The sequence below is a fragment of the Taeniopygia guttata genome, chromosome 4A (assembly GCF_048771995.1).
Source record: "Taeniopygia guttata chromosome 4A, bTaeGut7.mat, whole genome shotgun sequence".
In the NCBI taxonomy this organism is placed as follows: domain Eukaryota; kingdom Metazoa; phylum Chordata; class Aves; order Passeriformes; family Estrildidae; genus Taeniopygia; species Taeniopygia guttata.
In genome coordinates this window covers 10,874,858-10,897,710 of record NC_133029.1, presented here as the reverse complement: position 1 = coordinate 10,897,710, position 22,853 = coordinate 10,874,858, and the positions used below count along the sequence as shown (strand labels likewise).

Genomic DNA, 22,853 nt, shown 5'->3' with positions numbered 1-22,853 from the left:
AATACTTGTCTTAATTATTTTCATAATGAGAGATTACTTCTATCAAAATACTGTATCAGTATTGTAAATAGAAGCATAGAATTATTCTTAGTTCTGTCTTTTCAGAAGAGTACAGTCAATGAATAATAAAGGATTGTTTCCAAAATAATAACAGATAATTAAAAGCATGCAGCCTTATATTTTTCTCATTTTGGAAGTTCATGGTTTTGCTTTTTGTTTTTGCATAAGCATAAATGCATTTGGTGGTGATGCTGGGTTGGCAAGTTATCATTGAGTTAAACCTACTAAAATCTTCTCTTTCTGAGTGCTGAATGGAAAAAAAATAGTCTGTAATTTATTTTATATGGAATAAAACTCATGTGATCCTTCTTGCATGATTAGCAGGGTGGGTATTTGTTTAGTGGTTTGTATTTTTTAATTTTCTTTTAATGCACTTCAACACATCAAATATTTAATATCCATAGCTCATCCTTTAGAGATATGCATGTTGACTGCCAATAGTTGACCAACTTCCTGGAGACTGTAAGTGTGATTTGTGAACTTCAGTAGGGTTTGCAGGAAGAAATGAATATTACTCAGGAGAGTAAAAGATTCAACAACTCATGTTGAAAGAGAAAATCCTGGTACCCTCAGCTAGAAGGACAGCTGTTTAACTTTTGATTTAAAAGGACATGCTTTCCAGAGAGGGCAAACACAAGTTTTGTTTGCTGGCTTGGGACTAGCACAGTGTTGGAGCTGTGGCTGCAGGAACTCTGCACATGGAATTAATGTGCTCAAGCCAGGGATGCAGATATAATTTCCTGTGTCAAGTGAGAGAATTCATTTGAAAGCAATACAAATGTATGCATGTATGTACTGTTGTATGTCCACTTGCCAGCTGCAGTCTGGACAGACATTCAGTTATCTTCATTTACAATGAGGGAGATGCATTTATTGCTATGGAATGATTAAAAAATGTAATAGCCAGGCATAAGTAAATATTAGAATACTGGTTTTACAGTGATCTGTGCTTTTGAATAGGCAAGGGACCAAGAAGTACAATGCTAATTTGAGGCTGCTGTTTCTGCAAGCTAACTGTGTATTGCTTGTGAGTTCTTGTTGCTGAACACTCATTGATTTATGTTTGTTAGGATCGTGCGCATCGTATTGGTCAAAAGAAACCAGTACGGGTGTTTCGACTTATCACTGATAATACTGTTGAAGAGAGGATTGTAGAAAGAGCTGAAATAAAACTGAGACTGGACTCTATAGTTATACAACAAGGTATCAACTGCTATATATGTTTGTCTGCAACAGAATTGTTCAGTCCCTTAAAGTACGGTTAAATAACTGTACAAATGTACAGTGTTAGAGAAAGCAGGCCTTGTGTATAATGGCAGTGTATTAAATCAACCTGATGTGCAAGGTATTCACTTGTTCAGCTGGATTATTTTAAAATTCTGTTTTCCTGATTAATGTAGACATGGACTTACCATGAGTCTAAATGAGGAAAGTAGACTACAGTTGAATAGATGTTACTTAGTTTTGTGATACGTTAAAAAGAAAAAAAAGCAAATCAGGTATGTTCCATGGCAGTTGAAATAATAATATACATATGCTTCTTAACACATGAGAGATAACTAAACAATAAAACACCTTTGTGTATTTTTGTTTGGAAGCACTTAGAGGAATAGTTTGTCAAAACGAAGGTACTTAAGCTAAGTTTTTAGGGTTGTTTGTATTTACTGAAGGGTGGGTTACTGAAAGGACGATGGTCAAAATTTTGATAGCATGCGAAGAGATAGGATAAGTGAAATTTTGGGACAGCAATTACATTTTGGGAAGAATAATTAGAAAATTGGGTTGAAATCGGTGATGTGAATGTTGAAAATGTCAAGCACTTCTTAGTGGTTATTATAGAATGCTTTGTAATTTTTCATCTTGAGATAAGATTGTGACCTTAAAAGTTGAGCTAACTTTGTAAGAATAAGATTTTACATGTAAAATTTGGATTATCTGAATGTGAAACCTTTTTTGTTATGGCTTGAGTCATAGTTGTTTTTTTAATTTTCCCCAAAGTTCCTGACTTCTGTTTATTTTCATCTTGAGTGAAATGTATTTTTTCTGTATGGTTGTTCTGTTTTTCCTTTCTTGTTCTGTCAGTGAAGTAAAAAAAAAATCCACTGCTTGCACAGTCCTACTAGAACTGCCATATTACAACTTTCAACATATTCCTTGTGGTTGTAGGAAGGCTCATAGACCAGCAGTCCAACAAACTGGCAAAAGATGAAATGCTGCAGATGATCCGGCACGGAGCCACGCATGTGTTTGCTTCCAAAGATAGTGAGCTGACAGAAGAAGATATAACCACTATTCTAGAAAGAGGTGAAAAGAAGGTTAGAGATCTGTTTAATATGGAATTCAATATACCTATGCACAAAATGGAATGAGATCTGATTACATAAATCTATTGTTACTTTACTATTTGTGCAGATTTTAAATATTATGGAAGTTTTGAAGACATAGAATTAGTGATTGTAATTATTTTCAAGGTTCATGCTGTGTGCATCATAAGCACTACCAATAATTTGGACAGACACAAAGTCTTTATGAAACTTCATGAGCTAATAGATAGCTCTGTGAAAAAATGAACTGCCATTTCAGCTCCAAGGAGATGGGCATAAATTTAATTTAAATTTTAAAGTTAAATTCTACAGTTGTAGGACTACATCCCAGCATAATCAATTCAGTTTAATGGAGAATCATGAAGTCAAATTGCTCTAAATTGAAAAGGACAATGGGTATCTCTCTTTAGAGGAAAGTATAAGTAAAAGTTGAAATCAGAAAAAGATACTGAGAATGTTGTAGTAATGATAAAAGCTGTTTTTTTTCAGAAAAGATTAGATAACTTGAGTGAGCCTAAAAATACCTTCCTCTCATTTTAGACAGCTGAAATGAATGAACGATTGCAGAAAATGGGAGAGAGCTCCCTACGAAATTTCACTATGGACACAGAGATGAGCCTGTATAACTTTGAAGGTGAAGATTACAGAGAAAAACAAAAGGTAATTTTTTGTAGCATTTAAGACTTCAGTTTAAAGGTGCAAGCATAAAAACCATACTATAAATGTTATAACTCTGAAGGTTTCTAGATTCTAGAGAAGTAAGGAACTATTGAAAAATTCACTTGGCTCTGCCTGGGCAGTAATTTTAAACTACTGAATTTTTTTAAACTACTTTCAGCCCCACTGTTTTTTTCATAGCAAAATCTGATAATATTGCTGAGGTGTTATCCCTTCTGTAACGAACCACTGTGTTGCAGGTACTATACTGCTATATACTATAGCAGAACTATACTGCTGCAGTCAGTATTATTTTGCTGTTGTATAACTAAGGTGAACAAACAGGCCTGATAATAATTTTTTATGTGGATCTTGGACTTGAGTCTATAGTGAAGATTTGTCTTAGTTTGAAAGACAAGTGTCTGCAAAGGAAGTCAGGAGCCTCTCTTGGACTAGAAAATGTAAACCCCTTCCCTCTGAATTACTGTAAATTGAAATTAGTGGGCTCTCAGGCAAAGATATGAGACAGGAATAACAGTTCTTTACTAGTAAGTGTAACAAGGCAGACAAACACCAACAGCCCTGGCATTAACAACAAGCAGAACCAGGAGCCCAGCGTGACTCTGAGGAGCACCAGGCTGGGCTGGCAGGATGTGTTGGCAGGCAGGGGGTGCAGGGCTGCAGTGCAGCGAGAACAGTGCTGGAGAGACAGCAGGAGCGGGGCAGCGGCAGCCAGGCTCCCAGCAGGGCAGGGAGAGGCAGCCTCAGGATCCCAGGCACCCGAGCAGTTGGGGATAGGTCCCTCTTTCAGTGAAGTAGGTGTCAATAAGGTTCAGTGGCTGCTCTCACAAGCAGAGGCTCACCCACATCAGAAGCAGCTCTGGGCTGGGCTCTGGCGGCAGCAGTGAATTCCCTCCCCCAGGCAGCAGCTCCAACCTCCAAAGCTGGGAGAGAGGGAGCCTGCAGCTGCCCCAGCCTCCTCTTTTACCTGCCCAGTTCCTGAGGTATCTCTGTCCCTCAGAGAGGAAATCACAGATAAGGAAGAGCAAGCAGATGCCTTCCCCCCATGAGCTTGGCCACAGAAGCTAGGGACTTCTTATAATATGAGAGAAGCTGGACTAGTCAAAACGCAGGTCGAGCCAATATGGTTAAAGCTACATTCTCCCTTTATTGTCTATAAGATGGCAGTTTATATACACTTCAGTATAGTTTACAGATTGTGAGCACACTATCATTGGTCAGCAAGCATTGTTTGCCTTTGCTTTAAGGTGGCCAGAGTTCTGCACTATAGCTCTACACTAATTCACACCCAGAAAACCTGTTAACACCGTGGTTACCTTAAAGTAATTTCTAACTGCACAACAAATATTTTCTTACTACACCAGAGGCTTCCAGGCCCTGCCAAGGCTGCTTATCAGAGGCCTAGACTGAGGGTAGCTCAACCTTCACTCTAAATATAAAATCATGTCCTGTCTCTCTCAGAAATCTGGTAACAGGCCACTTCTTCCGTTTTTCTTAAATACCCCATTGTTAATGTTTTCTAGCAATTTATGGGAAAAAAAATTCCCTAAATAAAAAGAAACAAAAGGAAAGAAACCTAGCCCCCAGCAAGGTTTTAGTTTGTACGTTGATTTTACCTAATAATAGAAGGATTGTCCATACCAAGAGGTATTACTCAATCCCACAGTGTTTCCTTTTCGTCCCTGTTTTGTACAAGATGTATATTGAAGATGTCCTTAAAGTCTTACTTGGAATCAGATTTGTGAATTCTTGTTAACTACAAAATACCCTTCAAACTCTGGCTTTTATTGATTTTGAAAAAACATTTATAAAAATAAATTGTTTGAGAATATAGTATAGTGTGTGGGTATACACATAAAACTCTTTGTGTTAATAATTTCATTACAAGAAGTGGGTTAAATATTGCATAGTGTGAAATAACATTAAGGATTTAGTTAAGATTAATTGGTTGCTAATGGCTTTTTTGTCTGAGTTGTAGCCTTTATAGAGGTTTTTCATTATGATATTTAGAGTAGAAGCAATTTATTCATATCACAAGAAATTGGAGAATTCAGAGCCCAAGTCCTCAGTCCTTCCATTATGTTTTGGTAGATGGATTCATAACCCTACTCAGGTGTCTGAAATACTTAGAATATTGGACTGCCACTGCACTGCCTTACTTGTCTTGTGTATTATCTTTTAAGTGCTTAAATACTTGTTATAATCAGCTATAATTTTTAGCTTATTTTTGAGCTCTATTGTAGTATCCAAATTATTGAGCATAATCATTAGATTTGCTGTGCAGAAATACATTCCTGTTTTGCAATGCCATATTAGTCATTATTCTTGTGACTTTAGGGAAGCAGACAGTTACTTAAGTAGCTTTTTATTCTGTTCTGTGTGTAGCTGAGCATGATGGAATGGATTGAGCCTCCAAAAAGAGAACGCAAAGCCAATTATGCAGTGGATGCTTATTTCAGAGAAGCCCTACGTGTCAGTGAACCGAAAGTCCCAAAGGTAAGTAGGTGGCAAGTGTGGAAGGGTTTTATGTTGTTCTTTTGCTCCTCCTCTTCTATGCTGCATCACTGGCTATACCCCTGTATATTTACAAAGTCATAGGTTCACTGCTGCTGAATTATGGTAGTTTACTTGCAGAAAAATTAAACTTCTATAATGTTGATTTATCTGTATATTTTTGAAGGCTCCACGACCTCCAAAACAACCAAATATTCAGGATTTTCAGTTTTTCCCACCACGGTTATTTGAACTTCTGGAAAAAGAAATTCTGTATTACCGTAAAACTATAGGATATAAGGTAATGCATATTTTTTCTTTTCAAATCAGTGAAATGTATTTGTATCCCTTTTTGTAAATTTGTTGCAACTTTGGGTTGTCAAGTTATTGTGAAAGAAATTTCTTAAAGCCTTTATTCTTCTGTTTCTGTTCCAATGAGGAGCAGCAAAAATAATCTGTCATTCTTTCCTTCACTAAAAATTCTACATCTGTGTAGCTTTGTGTTTTGTGGTGGATTCCTAACAATAAAATAGAGTAGAAGAAGGAAAGACAGTTCTGATGCTTCATATTCTCAAAACCAAAGGTGTGACATGTGGTCTAAGGTGAGGATAATTTGGGTAATATAAAGTTTATGTCCAGAGTATGATTTTTTTTGTGAAAACTCTTTTATGTCTTATTTAGAAAATAAGATAATAGTGACTTTGTATTGATGTGAAGGTAATTAAAATGACATCAGTTTTCTTTGGATTTGACTAGGATAGAAAAGGTTTAAAGGTGTGGAGAAGTCTGAATGTACTACTACTACAAAAAGGAAACAAGACAACAGATTTCTTGATTTTCCTTTTATTTTTTCTTCTTACTGTGCCTTAGCTGAATCTCTCCCTTTTCCGTGCTGACATTACAGGACAAGCAGTGAAAGATTTTGTTATCCTTACTTGGGCCTGTAGTGATTGAATAAACCAAATGGATTCTCTATTTCTAGCCAGACATGTCTGTAACTTGCTTTAAAAAGCCTCAGGTTTCGTGACAGGTTGCAGCAAGAAAATAAAAATCACATAAAAATGTGTTGGAGAACATAAAATTGTCATACAAGGCAAGAGATAGAAAATCGGTGGGAGTAGAATTAATATTAGCAAAATGTATTTTTAAGAAAAAGTAGAAGGGTTTTTTTAGAATCTTGTTTGCAGCCAAAATAAATTCATGGGGATGGCAGGATAGAATTAAGATATGTATGCAGTTAGTTTAGGGAGAGAATTTATTAATTAATGCTCCAACAAAAAAGGATGAGAGAATTGCTAATGTTGACAATATGCATGTAAAAAGAAGTGTTTCAGACCTGTTATGGAAACATGTCAGCCTGGAAATGTTGAACATGAATAGTTATCTTAAAAGGTTAGTATGACAGTTTACTGGTGGGGAAAGTGATAAATATAATATAATTAAATAGCTTTGAAATGGAAGTATAACTTCCAATCTGAAGAGAGTTTATTATAAATACTAAAAACTGCCATAACCAATGTCAGAAGGTAACCAGTCGGCAGAGACCAAGCTTTATATGTCAGTCTTACTTTAAACCAGTAAAGTTAAGAAGATTTCTTGTATATGAAAACCAGTCTTAACAGTTCTTATCTTCCACTGCCTTTTGCTGCAGGAATAAGTAAGATCTAGTAAACCTTTACTGGATACTGGTTTCTGACTTGTTTGCTGCTGTGTGCAGTGGAATTGGAGTACAGTTCAAAGGTCAAAAATACTAAATTGGTCAGTGTGGAGAGGGACAGATAAAATGTTGCTTGTTCTTGTTTACATCATGTTGTCTGGTCCTTACTTTGGCAGTGTGCATGGCTTTACTGGCAGAACTTAGAGTTTCACTGTAGTTACAAAACATTGTAAACCAATTAATGTAGGAAAGCAAGGCCTTTGCTAGTGAAAATCAGTGAGCTGTGACAGCTCAGCCTCTCACACTATCCCGAGGTCATGGTGTGCAGGACTGCTGGGTTCAGGGCATAACGAACTTAGAACTTAAAGCCATTTTTGGGAGGTGGGGTTTAGGCAATAAGATCTGAATCTAGGTAGAACACATTTGGTAACTTGTACAGATCAGTGCTTTTAAAATGCTGTCTTTGAAATAACATTGCTGCACTGCTACTTTTTGACACCCCTGATTTTAGGTCCCCAGGAATCCTGACCTTCCAAATGCAGCTCAGGTACAAAAGGAGGAACAAAAGAAGATAGATGAGTCTATGCCTCTGAATACTGAGGAAAGTGAAGAGAAAGAAAAGCTTCTAACACAGGTAAAATAAAATCAGCTGAAGTATTTCATCATATGTTTTTGCTAGTATGGAATATAAGTAATGATAAATACACACAGGAAAGCTATGCTGATGTTATTGACAGAAGAAAGCACAGAACATGTAATGATATGGATTTGTTTTGCTTTGAGGAACCTCTCCTGTCCTTGAAAAAGTTTACATTTTAGTCCTCTTCTATCTCCTTGAAAGTCCTTGAACATTTCTGAGGCAATAGCTTGTACAGTAGATGTACTACCCAGCAATACATGCAGAAATCCAATCAGTGGGTTCCTTGTACATGCATAAAGCTTGTGTGTTGATTTTAAATCAAAAAGGTTTTGAATCAGGACAAGCTCTTGTCAACATACAGGTGTTTATGCAAGTGTCTAAGGCATGTCACATCCATTAATTTTTGTCCCAGTCAAGTTGATAGGCATGTTCTTTTTATACTGGGACTGAATTTCTATCACTGACTAGTTTCTTGACCTTTTGGCTGATTGTCCTGCTGAGTGGGCTTATTAAAAGCTGATTGTTAAGGAGAAAGGCGTGTTCAAAGTAACAGGACTTTTTGATTCAGAAAATTTTCTGTAGAAGGATTGGAGATGGTGTACCTTGGAAGAACATTCCAAGGTCACAATTTCACCATTAATTTCACCTATATATAGCAGAGGAAATACTTAAGCTGGTGCTGATATGCATATCAGTACTGCTGTGAATGTTTAAAAAGAAGTAGTTGTATTGTGTATGTTAGACACATATGTTAGTTCACATATGTCTGAACATGCTAATTGTGGAGTGAGCTTATTCAGCTGGAGAACTGACAGAGTTCCTTGTAAATACATTTCTGTGATGAAGGAAACTCAGTGCACTATAGATTATTGCCCAGGCATGTGATTGTCTTGTTTGTTATCATTTTCTGCTTTCCCTGTCTTTAAATTGTAACGTCTCTTTCTTGGATGGTGTTTTTGTGCATTGCATCTCACTTGTTCAGTTTTGGATTGATTTCTTTGGTACATAACAAATTCTCTCTTTGACAGAGCTTTAGAGTTTCCATTTGATTGCATCTTTTTGGATTAGAGATATTTTCTTGACATACTTATGCTTTCATCCAGCTGGTTGTCTGGTTCCAGGTTTGTAAATGTCTGAAGTAGGAGCTCTTGCTTTAGATACTTGCACTGCTCTAAGAACTTACAATGACACAGGCATTGCTGCACCTTGTACTCCTCTGAAGTGTGATGCCTGTGACAGTCACTGAGCTTGTTTCTTTGGAGAAGTATCACAAAAACTTTAAAAAGAAAGGATAAAAAGCTGTTACTAGTGCACGTGGAGTCATGCCCAAAAAAACCTCTTTAGTTATAGATTCAGTAATAAGCCCTGGATAACTCAAGTTTATGGAGATCCTGAAAGGCCATTAGCCACTGTAATTATGTCGTGTTGCAGAGGAGCAAATGATACATACATAAATAGAATTTTGGAAAATGCTTCCCTTCAACCTGATAATGCCTTCCTGATCTCTTGTTGCTTACAGGGTTTTACAAACTGGAATAAAAGAGATTTTAACCAGTTTATTAAAGCTAATGAGAAATATGGTCGTGATGATATAGACAATATTGCCCGTGAGGTGGAAGGAAAGTCACCTGAGGAGGTCATTGAGTACTCAGGTTTGTGATACTTTGAAATATATTTATTTCCCAATACCAGAGTATTACCATGATTTTTGCTACATGTTCTTTTAAAATTACAAGATAGAGAATTTGGATGCATTAAGATTTTTTTTGTTAAAGTATGCAACGTTTTTTTTTTTCCCAAAAGACTATATTTATAATTTTGATTTTTTAGCATACAGCTAACACCTACAGCTGCCTTTAGCTCTCCTTAGTCAAGATTTAGAATTTGATGTAGTTAATTTTCACTGAAAACATGGAGTTGTGAAATTATGCATTTGCCTTATAGTGCCAACGTGACTCTTTATGCTGTATCTCTGCTATTTTATCTAGTACACTGTATCTTTGTCTTTTGTATTTACACAGTGCTTTTGAGATTTTTTCCTCTTTCAGCTGTGGATGTAATTTTACTAAATACCTTCATAAAATCAACTTTGTAATGTTCTTCCTGTAGTTAAAAAGGAAGAGCTCCACAGAAGTTCCCTTCAGTGTTGAATTTATTTTACAATTAATTATGTTGCGTGCAAATTTTGTTAGAAGTTTTACTAAGCTTTCATTTACAGTTAACTTTTAAAGATACTGCAGAAAGAGTCAGTGCAGGCTTACGTTTTGGCTAGCACAGTTAGCTGGAGATCATTAGCTCGCTGTTTAAGATTTAATGGAACCACAAGCTAAATAATTTTTTTTTTGCCAGAGGTTCTTAGCAGTAAAGTCAGAGCAGAAGAAAAGATTATATTCAACAATTTTGTTCTGTGTTTTTAGCTGTTTTCTGGGAACGTTGTAATGAACTACAGGACATTGAGAGGATTATGGCTCAAATTGAACGAGGAGAGGCAAGAATTCAAAGGAGGATCAGTATCAAGAAAGCCCTTGATGCCAAAGTAATTATTCTAGTAATTATTTTTGTTTTCTGCAGCTGATTTCTTCCAAAGATTCCTTCAGAAAGGGAATAATTGGGGATGAGAGTTCTGTCTTTTTATGCAGCATAGGTAGTAGACCATCTTTCAGTGATCTACAGTATCATGTAATGATTCCTTGATGTAGCATTGTGTGTTTATTAGTCCTTATTTTTGTTTTGCGTTCAGATTGCAAGGTACAAAGCACCTTTTCATCAGCTGCGGATTCAGTATGGAACAAACAAAGGGAAAAATTACACGGAAGAAGAAGACAGGTTTCTGATCTGTATGTTACACAAGATGGGCTTTGACAAGGAGAACGTGTACGAGGAGCTGAGGCAGTGCGTGCGCAACGCGCCTCAGTTCAGGTTCGACTGGTTTATCAAATCCAGAACTGCCATGGTAGGTACCACTGGCAGGGACGAGGCATGACATGAGCTACCTTGTTCTTGTTTTAAGCACCACCACAGAAAATTTGTTTAGGAAACAAGTGCTGAAAAAATAACTTTGGATTTTATTTTCATTTCTGGTTTTTTTTTGAAGTAACCTTTTGCCTTAGTATAGCAAAAATGCAATACAGTTAAAACACAGATTAGAAAACGTGCCAGACTGAAGTCCCATGTTACCCAGAGGTATTAATGCAGAGGTAGACTAGACTTACAAATATCCTTGTTACTTCTATTGCAAACTGAGTGTTTTACTAAACATTATCTCTTAAAATATGACTCTTTTAGAGTTGTTGCGTAATATTAAAGACTGAAGACATCTTGGAGAAGGGAGCAGCTTTTCTAATACAGTATTTAATTTCTATCAGCATGAGGAAAGTTAGTGATCAACACAGAAATTAATCATTGAAGCAATAGGTTTAAAATGCACTTTGTAGTTGTGAGTGTGGATTATCCCATGCAAATGCTTAAATTTCTTTAGGTATACTTTACTGAAAATTTTGTTTGTATTTAGAGAATATAATACAAGGTCGGTAGCAAGTAGGCTAGTACTCAGAATTTTAGACCAGAGCCGTTAATTTTTAATTTAGTCATTAAGCAGGAATTGATAACACTAACAGAAGCTTTGGTGGTTGCAAATATTAAGGTATGTAGGTACCAACATCAGAATATGGGACTCTTTCAGTGGTAAAAAGCTGTTGCATGTGCCCCAAAATTTTTGCTCAGTTCTTTCTACTTGTTGTTCGTCTTTATTTCCTGACCCCAGGATTTGTTTGTCTGAAAGAATGTTCTTTCAGAGTTCTGGGTATGTACTAAGAATAAATAAAACATAAAATATTTAAAATGTGTATTTGAATAGGTGGGTATATTTGCTTTTCCCAGTGCTTCTTATAATTATGCAATGCACTTTTTACTTGCTATTTCAGCAGTTGAAGTGTTTCTTGATAGTGCAGCAGTTAGCCCTTAATTAAAAGGAATGACAAGTGTTTCTTACTAAAGTGTCTGTTTGAAGAAATACTGGATTTTAAAATTATGTCCATAAAGAGAGAAGCCTGCAGTATTTAGCACATTAAGAAGTTTCTTTTAAGCTGTCTATGCAGGAATCCATTTAAATAAATCAAAGAAATGGGTACTAGAAATTAAAAATGTAGCTCAACGTTTAATATTAGTTGATATATAGTTGTCAGGGGTAGAGTTAAATATTCAATTTAAGTCTTGCAGATCCTTATGTTCAGTATACTTTTTCTTTAAAGGGGATAGAAATAATTTGTTCAAGTGTAGAAATATGTTCTGTGGTGTCTTAATGCTGAAACTGAAACACTGGGAATATAGTGAATCTTTGGGCTTAGGTTTTCTTTTAAAATTCTATTCATTAATAATTTTAGATTTTCTGGTACTACATAGTTGAAAAATAATATTATGGAAATACCAACTTAAAACAATCATTCACTTTCAATGTGCATTTAATTTTTTGAAATGTTCTGAATTATCATGCTCTGTATGTTTTAGTAATATAGCTGATATATTCTAATGTCCTGAGAGTTGTGGAGGTATTAATTTCTATGGGTCCATTTTGCACCAGTTGGTGATATTTTTTTTTTTTTTTTTTGGTGAAGAAATGTGCTGGAAAATCACATGATAATAACGATGAATGAAGTGTAAATACAAATATTTACAGAGGAGTAAATAAGTGAAACTGGAGAAGGCTTCCTAAAATGCTGAAATGCACATGTGATCTTTTAAACTCATATGAAACAAGATAAAAAGGGCAGCATAATTCAGAAAAGGGCTTAGCAGGCTCTTTGAGAAAGCTTTGTGTTCTAACCACTAGATGTCTCTTGAATTCCATATAAATAGCTAATTTATCTTCCATCTTACTATTTCTGTTTGTTCTCCTGAAGATTTCTCTTTGAAAAACAAATCCTGCTTCACTTAATTATTTCAAAATCAAATGGTTTACCCAAAATATAAATTTATAAAGACACCATGAGTGCCTAATATAGGTTTCTTTTTTTTTTTCTCTTTATATTGAGCACAGGTTTGTTTGTTTGTTTGTTTTTTAATTTCTGTCCATGCAAAATATCATGGCAGTAACGAAGCATGTATCCGTTCTCTGAAGTCATAAATTATGCATATTCTCTTTTAGCTTTCTGCAAACACTCGCAGCATAAGAGAAATGAGTTTGTAGTAAATACAGGAATACCCAGGCCTGTGGACAGAGCTGAGGGCTGCCTTTGCTCCCAAGTCAGCATCTCTGCCTCCAGCCATGCGGAAGGCAATGCTTCAGTGCTCCCATCTTACTTATTGCAATCCAGATCTTTATAGCTGTGAGGGGGTGAACGAAGTGTATCTTCTCTCTTTCCATCCAAAAGAGAAAAGTATCAGGCCACACAGAATAAAAAGTCATCTCTGAAAGTGCATGGCATTTTAAATAAATGTATTTTTGTAGTACTAAAATGGAATGCAGCAGTCCATATGGAAATTTCAGTAGTTTAGTGCAGGATTTATCACTCAGATTATTTTTCATGGTAGATGTACAAGAAATCTGTGTGTATATCACATCTTACTGTCAACTGATCCTGTGATTCTCCAGAGAAAATTGTTCTTGAGTCCATCCTCTGTCCACAGCAGATGCTTTGGAGCAGTAGTCCATTGGAAAGTCTAACCATGAACCTGAACACTTTATAAATGTATGTATTTATGCAAGCATTTGTCCCCAGGAAAGAGGAGGATCTTTGAGTGCCTTAGGCAAGCGGATCAAGGTTATTTCTTAGTCCTTTCAGAGTAGTTGCTTGTTTTAACACAATCCCATTTCTCATATGCTAGAAAAAATCCAGGTTATGATGATGAAGCAGCTTGTCATCACTCTTTACCTCAGCTCCTAAGTCTGAGTGCAGTGTACACAAATTTAAATGATGTAAAATAGTTCTGGCATGTATGTAAATAGTTGACAAATATTTTACATCATTTACAAATGATGTAAAATAGTTGGCAATCATCATTCTATTTTGGTCTTTTTTCATCTCTGTTCATCTGTAGAGTGTAGGTTTTTGGGACAGAGGCTCTCTTTTGATCTATGTTTGAGGTTGCAATATATATTGGGATGGCTTGAACTCAAGTTTGCTCAGAGTTGTTGCTTTTTTATCTAAACGTTGTTGTTTGGGTGGAATTTGAGGGAGTTGATTGATTGAAGTGAGAGTATTTTAGCTCCAGAAGGACTGTCACATACCAGGGCACAAGCATGGCACCCGAATTGTGGTTTAACCTTTACTGGAGGGTGTGGGGTTATTGCTACTGGGATGTGATAAAAGTGACTTATTACAGTACTTTGTTGGTGAAGCTATAAGCATGACACTGGAACATTTCTGGAAGGGACTTGTAAAGAAAAATGTCCTGAGGATTTTTTTGTGTGTGTGTCTGATAAAAAGAATTCAAGTGGTGGTAGGGTTCTCTGTGTCCATTCTAAAGGCACAGTTTTTGCCCAAGGCCATGGAGGAGTCTGTGGAAACTGTAGAACTTAAAAACTGTGGTTAAGCTTGAGGCTTTGAATATCTCAAGGATGAGTCACATGCCTGCCTGTTTGGGAAGGTTCAGGCCAGGAAAGCACCATCATGTCTTACCCATGATGGACCATGATGGCTGGGGCAGTATCCAGCTTTTACAGATGCTGAGAAAATAGAGGTTAATTTCTGGCCACAAAGGTCACCTGTTCATTTCATTGCAAGTGGACCCATTTTAGGTTAAGATACCTGCTACTAGGTAATTCTAGGATAGTCTGTTTCAAAAGTAACTTCACTCAGTTCAGCAAAGATGAAACATATTTTTTGGGCTTGTTTTTAACTCAGAAGAGAGCTTCCCACTTTGAGTTGGAAAGAAAACCCCATGGAATCATGTTCTCCATAATACATAGAATATACTGAATAATTATAATAAAAATAGGCACTGTTCAGTGTTTGTAAGAGATCTTTTTCTTTTAAATGGGGTACAAGAAACTGTCAAAATCAAGTGAGTTCTATTAAGCAAGCCAGCCATTAGTAACTGCAATGCAGATACTTTGAGTTGTACTGGAAATACTTCTTAATGTGTAAACAACCTCATGGCATTTAGTCCTGATGGCTTGCAAGTCTTGATGCTAGATGCATTTAGGGCCTATTATCTCTTGTTTGAATAAAGATACAACAGTGAGTTCACCGTCTAAGACTGAATAGATTTCTGGCCAATTTGCAGCTCTGCTGTGTCTTTTCACAAAAAAACCTCCCTAGTCTGTTTGCCACAGAAAAGTATTGCTTAAGATAGCTTTGCTTCCTTTTCTCTCTGCTTTAAAGACATGCTTGAAGACCTCTTTCCTAAAATCTGGCATACTGTGCTGGTAGGCTGTAATTTGCTTCATTAACCAAGATGAAAGATCACATCAGTCTTTGGAATGTCAGTTTGGAAGACAGAATCCTGAAAACTCCTTGTCAGGAGGACAGTAAATCCTTTCCTGTTTCTAAAGGTTACACTGAGGGAAAGACAGATAATAGTAACTAAGCTAATGATTAGTATTATTGAATGTTTTAGGAAAATGAAAGTGCTTTGAAATGAAGGGATTTTGAACATACTTATAGAAGCAAGTGAAGTTGTATAATTTACTTAAAATTTGATGTGTTCTCTTTCCTTAGGAGTTTCAGAGACGCTGCAATACTCTCATATCATTAATAGAAAAAGAAAATATGGAAATTGAGGAAAAAGAAAGAGCTGAAAAGAAGAAAAGAGGAGCAAAAGTTACAGCAGTATGTTTAGCAGTGCTTACTTTACTTCCAGTGGGGTAGAATTCAATAATATATATTTTTTTAAATGTAACAGATAATTGTAGGCACTGATTGTGTTAGTAGAAACCATAAGGAGAGATTAAACTGAAATATTTGTCTATTCACAAATACCTGGCTTAGGCAGGTATTCCCAATGCATAGTATCTGGGGCCTTTTTTTTTTTCTTTTTTTTTTTTGAGAAGTCTTTTGTTTAAGTAGTAGAGAAACTTTCTTTTTAGGAAGTTGCACTGCTTAATTTCTATCTACTTGTGTACATTGCATGTTGCTTCAGTTTCTTCTGAGAAATTTTTTTCTCCCCTACGTAGTAGTTGCTGGAAGAAGAAATGAAAGTGCTTCTTTTATTTTGAAGGGTTGTCATCTTTAGAACATAATTGTGTATAAGTCAAGGTCCTGATCTTTTCATCCAGTTAATGGTATGTGTGGTGCCTGCACCAGTGAGGTTTTAAGGATATAAAAAGGGAAGGAGAATTAAGTGTCTACATCAGGGATTAGTGTTTGCCTATCCTGCAGAGGTGAACTGAAATCTAGAATACATTGGGGTTGTACATTCCCTTCTGAAGAGTCAGTTATGTATTTAAACTTTTTTTTTTTTTTTTTGTAATGCCACCATCTTGTTAAATTTATACTTATTTTTTTCTCTTTAGTCACAGAAGAGAAAAGCAGATTTGTCTGCTGAGAACTCTGGAAAAAAAGATGCTAAGAAAGTGAAGTCATGAACCTGAAAACTATGCTGAATATGAAACTGCCACTTTCTTCACTCCATCTATGTGTATTAATTGCCAACTTCTTTGTATTCATGGTACTCTTCCCCAAGTCCCATGCTTTAATTTTGCAAATTTTGTATCCTTTACAATGTCTTTCTTTACCTAAAATGTGTAGCTTTATATCTTTTGCATTCCAGTATTTTTGTGTACTGTATATTGTGAGTTTCATGTCGTTGGCAAAATTCACTCAGTCCTTGGTTTTTTGAAGCTTGTGCTGAGGTTTTAGCTTTTATATGTTTTATATGCTGCTGCTTTGAAAGAAAACCTAGATTCTATAGCTGTATTATTGTTGTTTCATATTTTAAATTTATATGGCTGTTGGAAAATAAACTGACTTAATTATTTGAAGAGAACTATACTTGACCTTTGTTTTCCCTATCCTCTCTCCCTTTTTTGCATAGTTACATTTAGAGAGAATGTTAAGGTTTGTATAATTGTGCCTTCATCATCAATCAGATTTTTTTCAGAGGAGTACTTAGACAGGATCAGGAGCATGACAGAACAAAATCTAATTAGACTGACATCCTTGTTTGCTCTCTGCATTAAATGGACATTTTCTCTGAAATGTTCAGAAGAAAACCCAGCAAATACACACTTTTTGTTTTGCTTTATCAGTGATTTCTGCTGGGCCATATGCTTAAACACAGAGTGAGGTGTTTTTTAGAATGGCCTCTAGATGAAAACTTCTCTATCCCTCATAAAAGGAATTAGTCAGCTCACAGCTTCTGGTTTAAGTAGCAAACAAAATAGTTCACTCTGGTTGGTAGGCTTCTCAGTTCTGCTGCCTTGTGCTGCAAGGTCTTCGTTGCTCTAATTATCTCTGCTAAATTTCTTCTTTCACCTTTTATTCAACATGTCAGTCAGAAGCAATGGGGATATGTTATGGAGTGCTCCTTTTTAGTATTTCTATTTTAATGAAGGGATGAAAGTGTTGGATGTATGATTTTTTGACTTTGCAAGAATGGCCTTTATTAAGCAGGTTCACAGTTCCTGCTCACTTTGGAGTCTGCCTTTCCCAGATCAGTAGAACAGTGGCTGTGACATCTGATGTTTTACTTTAATGTTCTGTCTCTGATCTGGTGTTTAGTACAGACCTTGCTACAGTGAGACATGCCCTCATAATGTCAGGTCTAGATTAATGCAGTGTGCTTTACATGGTACTTCCCTTGAAGACAACTTGTAAACTTCTTCTAGTGCAGTTTGCTTCCTTCAGTGGTTTGAGGTGTTTTTAGATAAAGAAACCTCTTTACTCTTCGTATTTTGTGCTTTGCATTGGCTACCTTCTTCTGTGTTTGTAAAACATAGGACTTAAAGTTCTTGAGCTGTGCCCATATTCTTCTATGTCATTTAAAATATATTGGTATGTCCTTGAAGTTTTCTGGGATTAGTATCTCTAAGTTTGATGAGGAATTTCCAGATTTTTTCGTAGTGTCTGTTAAAGGTTTGGGGCAAAAAGGCTGTGTTGATTGGATGAGCATTTCAAAAGGATTAGATTCTGTATTTTGGAATGTAGCTTTTGTTCAGGGACCACGTTAATTATTTCACTGGGCTTCTATTTGTAAGACTTGGTATTTGTCTGTTGAACTTCATCTGATGAGTTGAGAGGTACATCTGATAATGATGAGGCACAACTTCCAGGCAGGAGATTGGTCACAGGAGTCAGAGCATGCTCTTAAATGAGTGTGCAGCCCGGGTGGGATAGGTGTGCTCAGAAAGAAGCATGTCTCCTCAGAATGTGGTTCTGGTACTGGAGCAGTTAACATCCTGCTTTATCCTCGGCAGGAGGACATCCCATGTAATTATGGAAAAAAAGCTGTGCAGCTACATGCATATATAACCACAAATTCCAGGAGCATTGCTATTAACAGAGAGAGGAAGATGCCTTATTTACATTTGCATTTTGGCTCATGTGCCACTCACTAAGTTTATGGCCTGAAATGATAAAAACAAGTTAAAAGAGATGGGAAATAAAGGCTGAAAGAGCCAATTGAAATGTTTATGGAATTACATGGCTAGGTCTAGAGCTTATTCTATTGCTCCTATTTAGCATTGGATGAATATTTTAATGTTTTAAGTCTTGAAATAAGTGTATTCTGGTTTTGTTTATTGTAGATTAGCTTTGTTTGACTTGCATGTTTTTGTGTATCCAGTTTCTCTGTGTTGCAAAGTGTATGGAAAGTCTTAAAATGGTAATATCTCAACATGTTGTTTTATGCAGATTTTTTAGTTTGAGTTACCACTTGAGTTAATGTTCATTCTTCTCAATGACATGATGCACAAACCATACAGCAAAAGATCATGCAATTGTTCTTTCAGATATTATCCCTTGATCAGACAGCTTCTCTGAAGAATGATAGATTCTCCCAGGAGCTATCTGTTACCTTTTGCAGTCTGTAGTCCCCAGTTAAACTGAATGTGCTGTTGAACAGCAGTCCTTGAGAGCATTTGGACACTATACACCAGTTCGAGCAGACTGAGCCTTCCCATCCATCATGTCCTACAGTGATAACTAAAGAAAATTGTAACAGCTGCTGGTCGGGATTAAAGAAAAATGGATCTTTCTTTTCCCTTTTTCATTCTTCCAGTTGCCAATACCCACACAGTGTGTGCCTAGCAGTATCTTAAATTATGTGCTGCTGTGACTCAAAATTAGGTGACAGAAATGAAAGAATCTTTCTTCTTTTAACTGCTATTTTTGTAGGCGAGGAATACTGTTTGTAAGAAATTAATAAGTGCTGAGTGTTATGTGACAAAAAACTTCTGAAAAGTTTGAGCCTTTGGGCAATTTTACAGTTGCCAAAAGTGCTGCAAGATAAAACATTCTGAAAGCTAATTTAGTTCCTTTTCAGTGGACAAGTAAAATTTGATTGTGTAAACATCAGGCTTGAAGAAAGTCACCTAGCACCTTTGACTCACCAGGCAGTGCACGTAACATCCTGGGAGAGGTCACAGCAATGGTGGTGGTTTCCTTTTCACATATTCATCATTTCCAACTCCTTAGTCCTTCTATTTTTGAGTTATGTTAGTGATGACAAGAAACTAAGGCTGCTAGCCACCTTCATTGTTTTTAATTTCCGTTTGCTACAATGACACAGAGAAGAAAGGAGCTTTCTTCTTTCTGGTAATATTAGACCATCTTTAGATGCTGTTTGCACAAGTGGTGTTACTATACTAAAATATTAAGTAAGAATTTTTTTTCTTGTAGATTAGCATTGCTGTTTGCTTTAGTGATAATGCTGGTTAGGGTTTAAAAAAAAAGCAGCTGTCACTCTTTGAGGTGATAAGCAAGGAGTACAGTATACAGAAATTAATCAGTCTTTGTAAGTGCCTGATGGTGGTGCCAAACTGATTTTGGTATTTATGTATTCTTCATATATTTTTGTAGCTTTGTAGCTATATGAAGGATATATAAAAGCAAAAATGAATTTGGCATCAATGGAAGAAACTTTGTTGTGCAGTGCCTGCAGTTGCTGCTGTGTGCTGCTGTGTTACAGGCACTCTCTGTACACGCCTCCTGCCCACCTTCAGTAGAGGGATTAAGTACTTTCAGTGATGAGAAATAAATGCCAAAGCATTGCAGGTTGGAGAAAGGTGGAGTTTTGCAGTCAATAGCAGTTTATGTGAATTTAAAATGATGAAGTTGGTGCACACATTGGTACTTGCCATGCTGGAAGGGGTTGATCACCAACTGTAGTTCTGATCTGACTAAAGAGAGGTTGACAATTGTTACATTTTACTTAATTTTTTCTGGTCCACACATACTTCAAGCATGTATGTAAATACGTTCGTGGCTCATAGTTCTAATGTTTGATATGTTCTTTTTCTGAAAGACTTAAAGTTGAACTTTGCATATTTTGAAATGTAATGTACTCTTTAATTGTATTTGCATGGTATCCATTCTTTCATGAGAGCCTTAATAGGAGTAATATTTGCTGCCTCAAAGGTATGTCGGTGTCGTGTTGTTCAAAATGACTTCGGAACTTTTTCAATCTGGGATTTGTTTCTTAAGTTGTACATAAATGAAAATAAAAGTTAATATGAACCTGATGTCTTCTGGTAATTCTGGTACACGAGTCTGTTACTTGAATACTTTCAAGATAGCTTGATTTGGTTTTGTTGCTCTTGTGCCTCCCATAACCTTCAGGCCATGGTAGCTGGCTGTAAGGGGGTATGTGACTGTTCCACATCTCCTTTCAAATTATAGTTTCTTGTAATCTAAAACTATACTAGTAGTGCCTATGTTTTTGTGACAGCCTTGCCTGTGTTGTCTCTTGGTACAGTGTTACACAATGTATGTTGATCCTCTATTAAAGTGATTTGCTGGTTCCCTTTTATTTCACACCTTTGGTATGTTCCTAAAATGAAATATTTTGGAGCTTAAGTCCAGCTGACACAATGATAGGAACCATGAATTTTGTTGCAGTTGTTGATCACTAGTAGCCTTGTGATCAAGGCTTGTGATACTGTGCTTGGAGAGGTGCATGCCCTAAATGAATGCTCAGTCTTTTTTCCTCAGGATAACCTGAAAAAAAAGGACAGACTAGAGGACAAGTTTCTCTGGTGTTGGCTGGTAGCAATTCTGTCTGCTCGTCTTTTTCAGGTGAGGCACCTAGACCAGGATGGAGGAGCTGGGAAAAGACACGTGGTTCCACCTTACCTGGTCCTCAGTAGCTGCCAAATCAATTTTTGGATTCACTCCAAGAGCTGTAGTTGTTCCAGATAGCTTTGCTATCTGGAGCTAGCAAGACAAGAAGTGGCCAGTTGTTACTATAACCTGCTTTGAGTCCTGACTGGTGTTGGGATGGAAGGGAGGTGAAGTCAGGAGCAGGAAGATGCACAGGTATGTGACGAGCTTTTAGTTGGGACCAAGCCTTTGCTTCTAGGCCTTATTTCAAATCCTGCTGGGTCAGTTAACATCATAGGTGTTTTCATGGCTCCTTGGAAAGCTGTCCAAACTAACAGATGGGGTGCCTTGGCACAGTTCCCAGTCCCCGTGCAAGCCCTGCTCCCACAGCAGGCTCCCCATCCAGCATTTGAAATGGGGAGCGAAAAGGCTGAATCCTGAAAAAAATTGCTTGTGCTAGGCAGGGGTGAGAGCTGGGCTGGGAAAATCTGTGTGTAATTAACTGGGGATTGATGGCTATATCTATCTATTTTTATTGCTACTAAATGGAAATGGAAGGTAAAGCCGCTGTAACTTGCTGAGTGAATGGCAGTCGGAATGCCCTGGAGCTGTGTGTGTGCCTCAGTGGAGCACAGCTGGTGAGGGCACTCACTGCTGGCTGGGCTCTGCTCCTCCCTGCCCTTCCTGCCTGCAGTGCTCCCATGTTTCCCGGTTAGACCCCAGGTGGTGGTATTGGATCTGAAAGGAGGAAATGTGGAGCAGGAGAAGCTCCAGGCACTGTGAACACGGCCAGTGCTGTGGCAATACTAAGGTGCTCTATGCAATCCCTTCCTTTCTGTGTTGACAGGGCTGTAGTCCAGCTGACTCCTCAGAGTTGCCATTCCTTTCCAAACATACTTGCAAACTGCCTGGCTGGCTGGTTAGTTGCTATGTAAGAGATGATTTGAAAACTATTCTTCCCATCCAGAAGTTGCATCATGTTCAACTTAAAAGGCTTCTATCAAAGTTTGAACTGAGCTATAGCTAATGTGGCACTCAATGCTCAGAGCCAGCGTGCAAGGTCTGCATTGGCTTTGTTTTGGAGCACATTCAATGACTGCTTGAAGGCAGGCATATCTGCACCACAAAAAGCAGGACTTTTCTTCAAGGACTTACTATTAAGATCATGTTGCTGTAATTAAAAAAAAAGCCAAACCAAAAACCCCTACCCTTTCAAAATGTGTCAGCATTAATTTATGGCTTCTATACATACATATCTCTGAAATAATTTTAGTTATTTATGTTACAAAGGGTTGATTAATGTTATGTGACTGAACATGTGGAAGAGGTACAAGAAATTTCTTTTTCTTAAGTGTCAGCCTTGGACACTCAGCATTTTCTTTCAATATTCAAAAAGAAATTTAATTTTAGCTTTTTGTGATACTCACTGGTAATTAACTGCTCCATGTACTGCATCTTATTATGCTGCGGGCCTGAAGATTTTCTGTTGGAAACAAAAATCGATTTCAACAAATTCAGTTGTTGCCATCTTATTAGGTTATGGTACTCAATGTAAATTAAAGTTTTGAATTTGTCATCAATCAATAGATGCAATTATTGATTTGGGATGTATGAGGTAAAAAGTGAATAAATAAGTTTTTGTCTTTGTTTTTATAACATGAAAACATGTCAAAATTTATTGAGCTGCAAGTTACTTTGTTCAGTAGTGAACCTGAGGCAGAATCAGAAACTCAAGAGTTTATTTATTTCTTGGGTTCTGCAGAACTTTCTTAAAATGCTGCCTGTCAGGCATCCTGGTTAAAAGT

At 36.8% G+C, this 22,853-nt stretch overlaps 1 protein-coding gene across 1 annotated transcript in view; it reads left to right on the top strand.

The window, feature by feature from the left end:
* SMARCA1 (SNF2 related chromatin remodeling ATPase 1) overlaps nucleotides 1-20,471 on the top strand; it is a 35,124-nt gene extending 14,653 nt beyond the window's left edge. The window contains exons 14-24 of the mRNA XM_041716172.2: nucleotides 1,131-1,263; nucleotides 2,227-2,375; nucleotides 2,925-3,044; nucleotides 5,448-5,558; nucleotides 5,743-5,856; nucleotides 7,724-7,846; nucleotides 9,372-9,504; nucleotides 10,270-10,388; nucleotides 10,593-10,805; nucleotides 15,511-15,621; nucleotides 16,305-20,471. Of these exons, the coding sequence (XP_041572106.1) occupies nucleotides 1,131-1,263; nucleotides 2,227-2,375; nucleotides 2,925-3,044; nucleotides 5,448-5,558; nucleotides 5,743-5,856; nucleotides 7,724-7,846; nucleotides 9,372-9,504; nucleotides 10,270-10,388; nucleotides 10,593-10,805; nucleotides 15,511-15,621; nucleotides 16,305-16,376 (1,398 nt within the window). The 3' untranslated portion in view covers nucleotides 16,377-20,471. The remainder of the gene's footprint in view (nucleotides 1-1,130; nucleotides 1,264-2,226; nucleotides 2,376-2,924; nucleotides 3,045-5,447; nucleotides 5,559-5,742; nucleotides 5,857-7,723; nucleotides 7,847-9,371; nucleotides 9,505-10,269; nucleotides 10,389-10,592; nucleotides 10,806-15,510; nucleotides 15,622-16,304) is intronic.
* The last annotated feature ends 2,382 nt before the right edge of the window (nucleotides 20,472-22,853 follow it).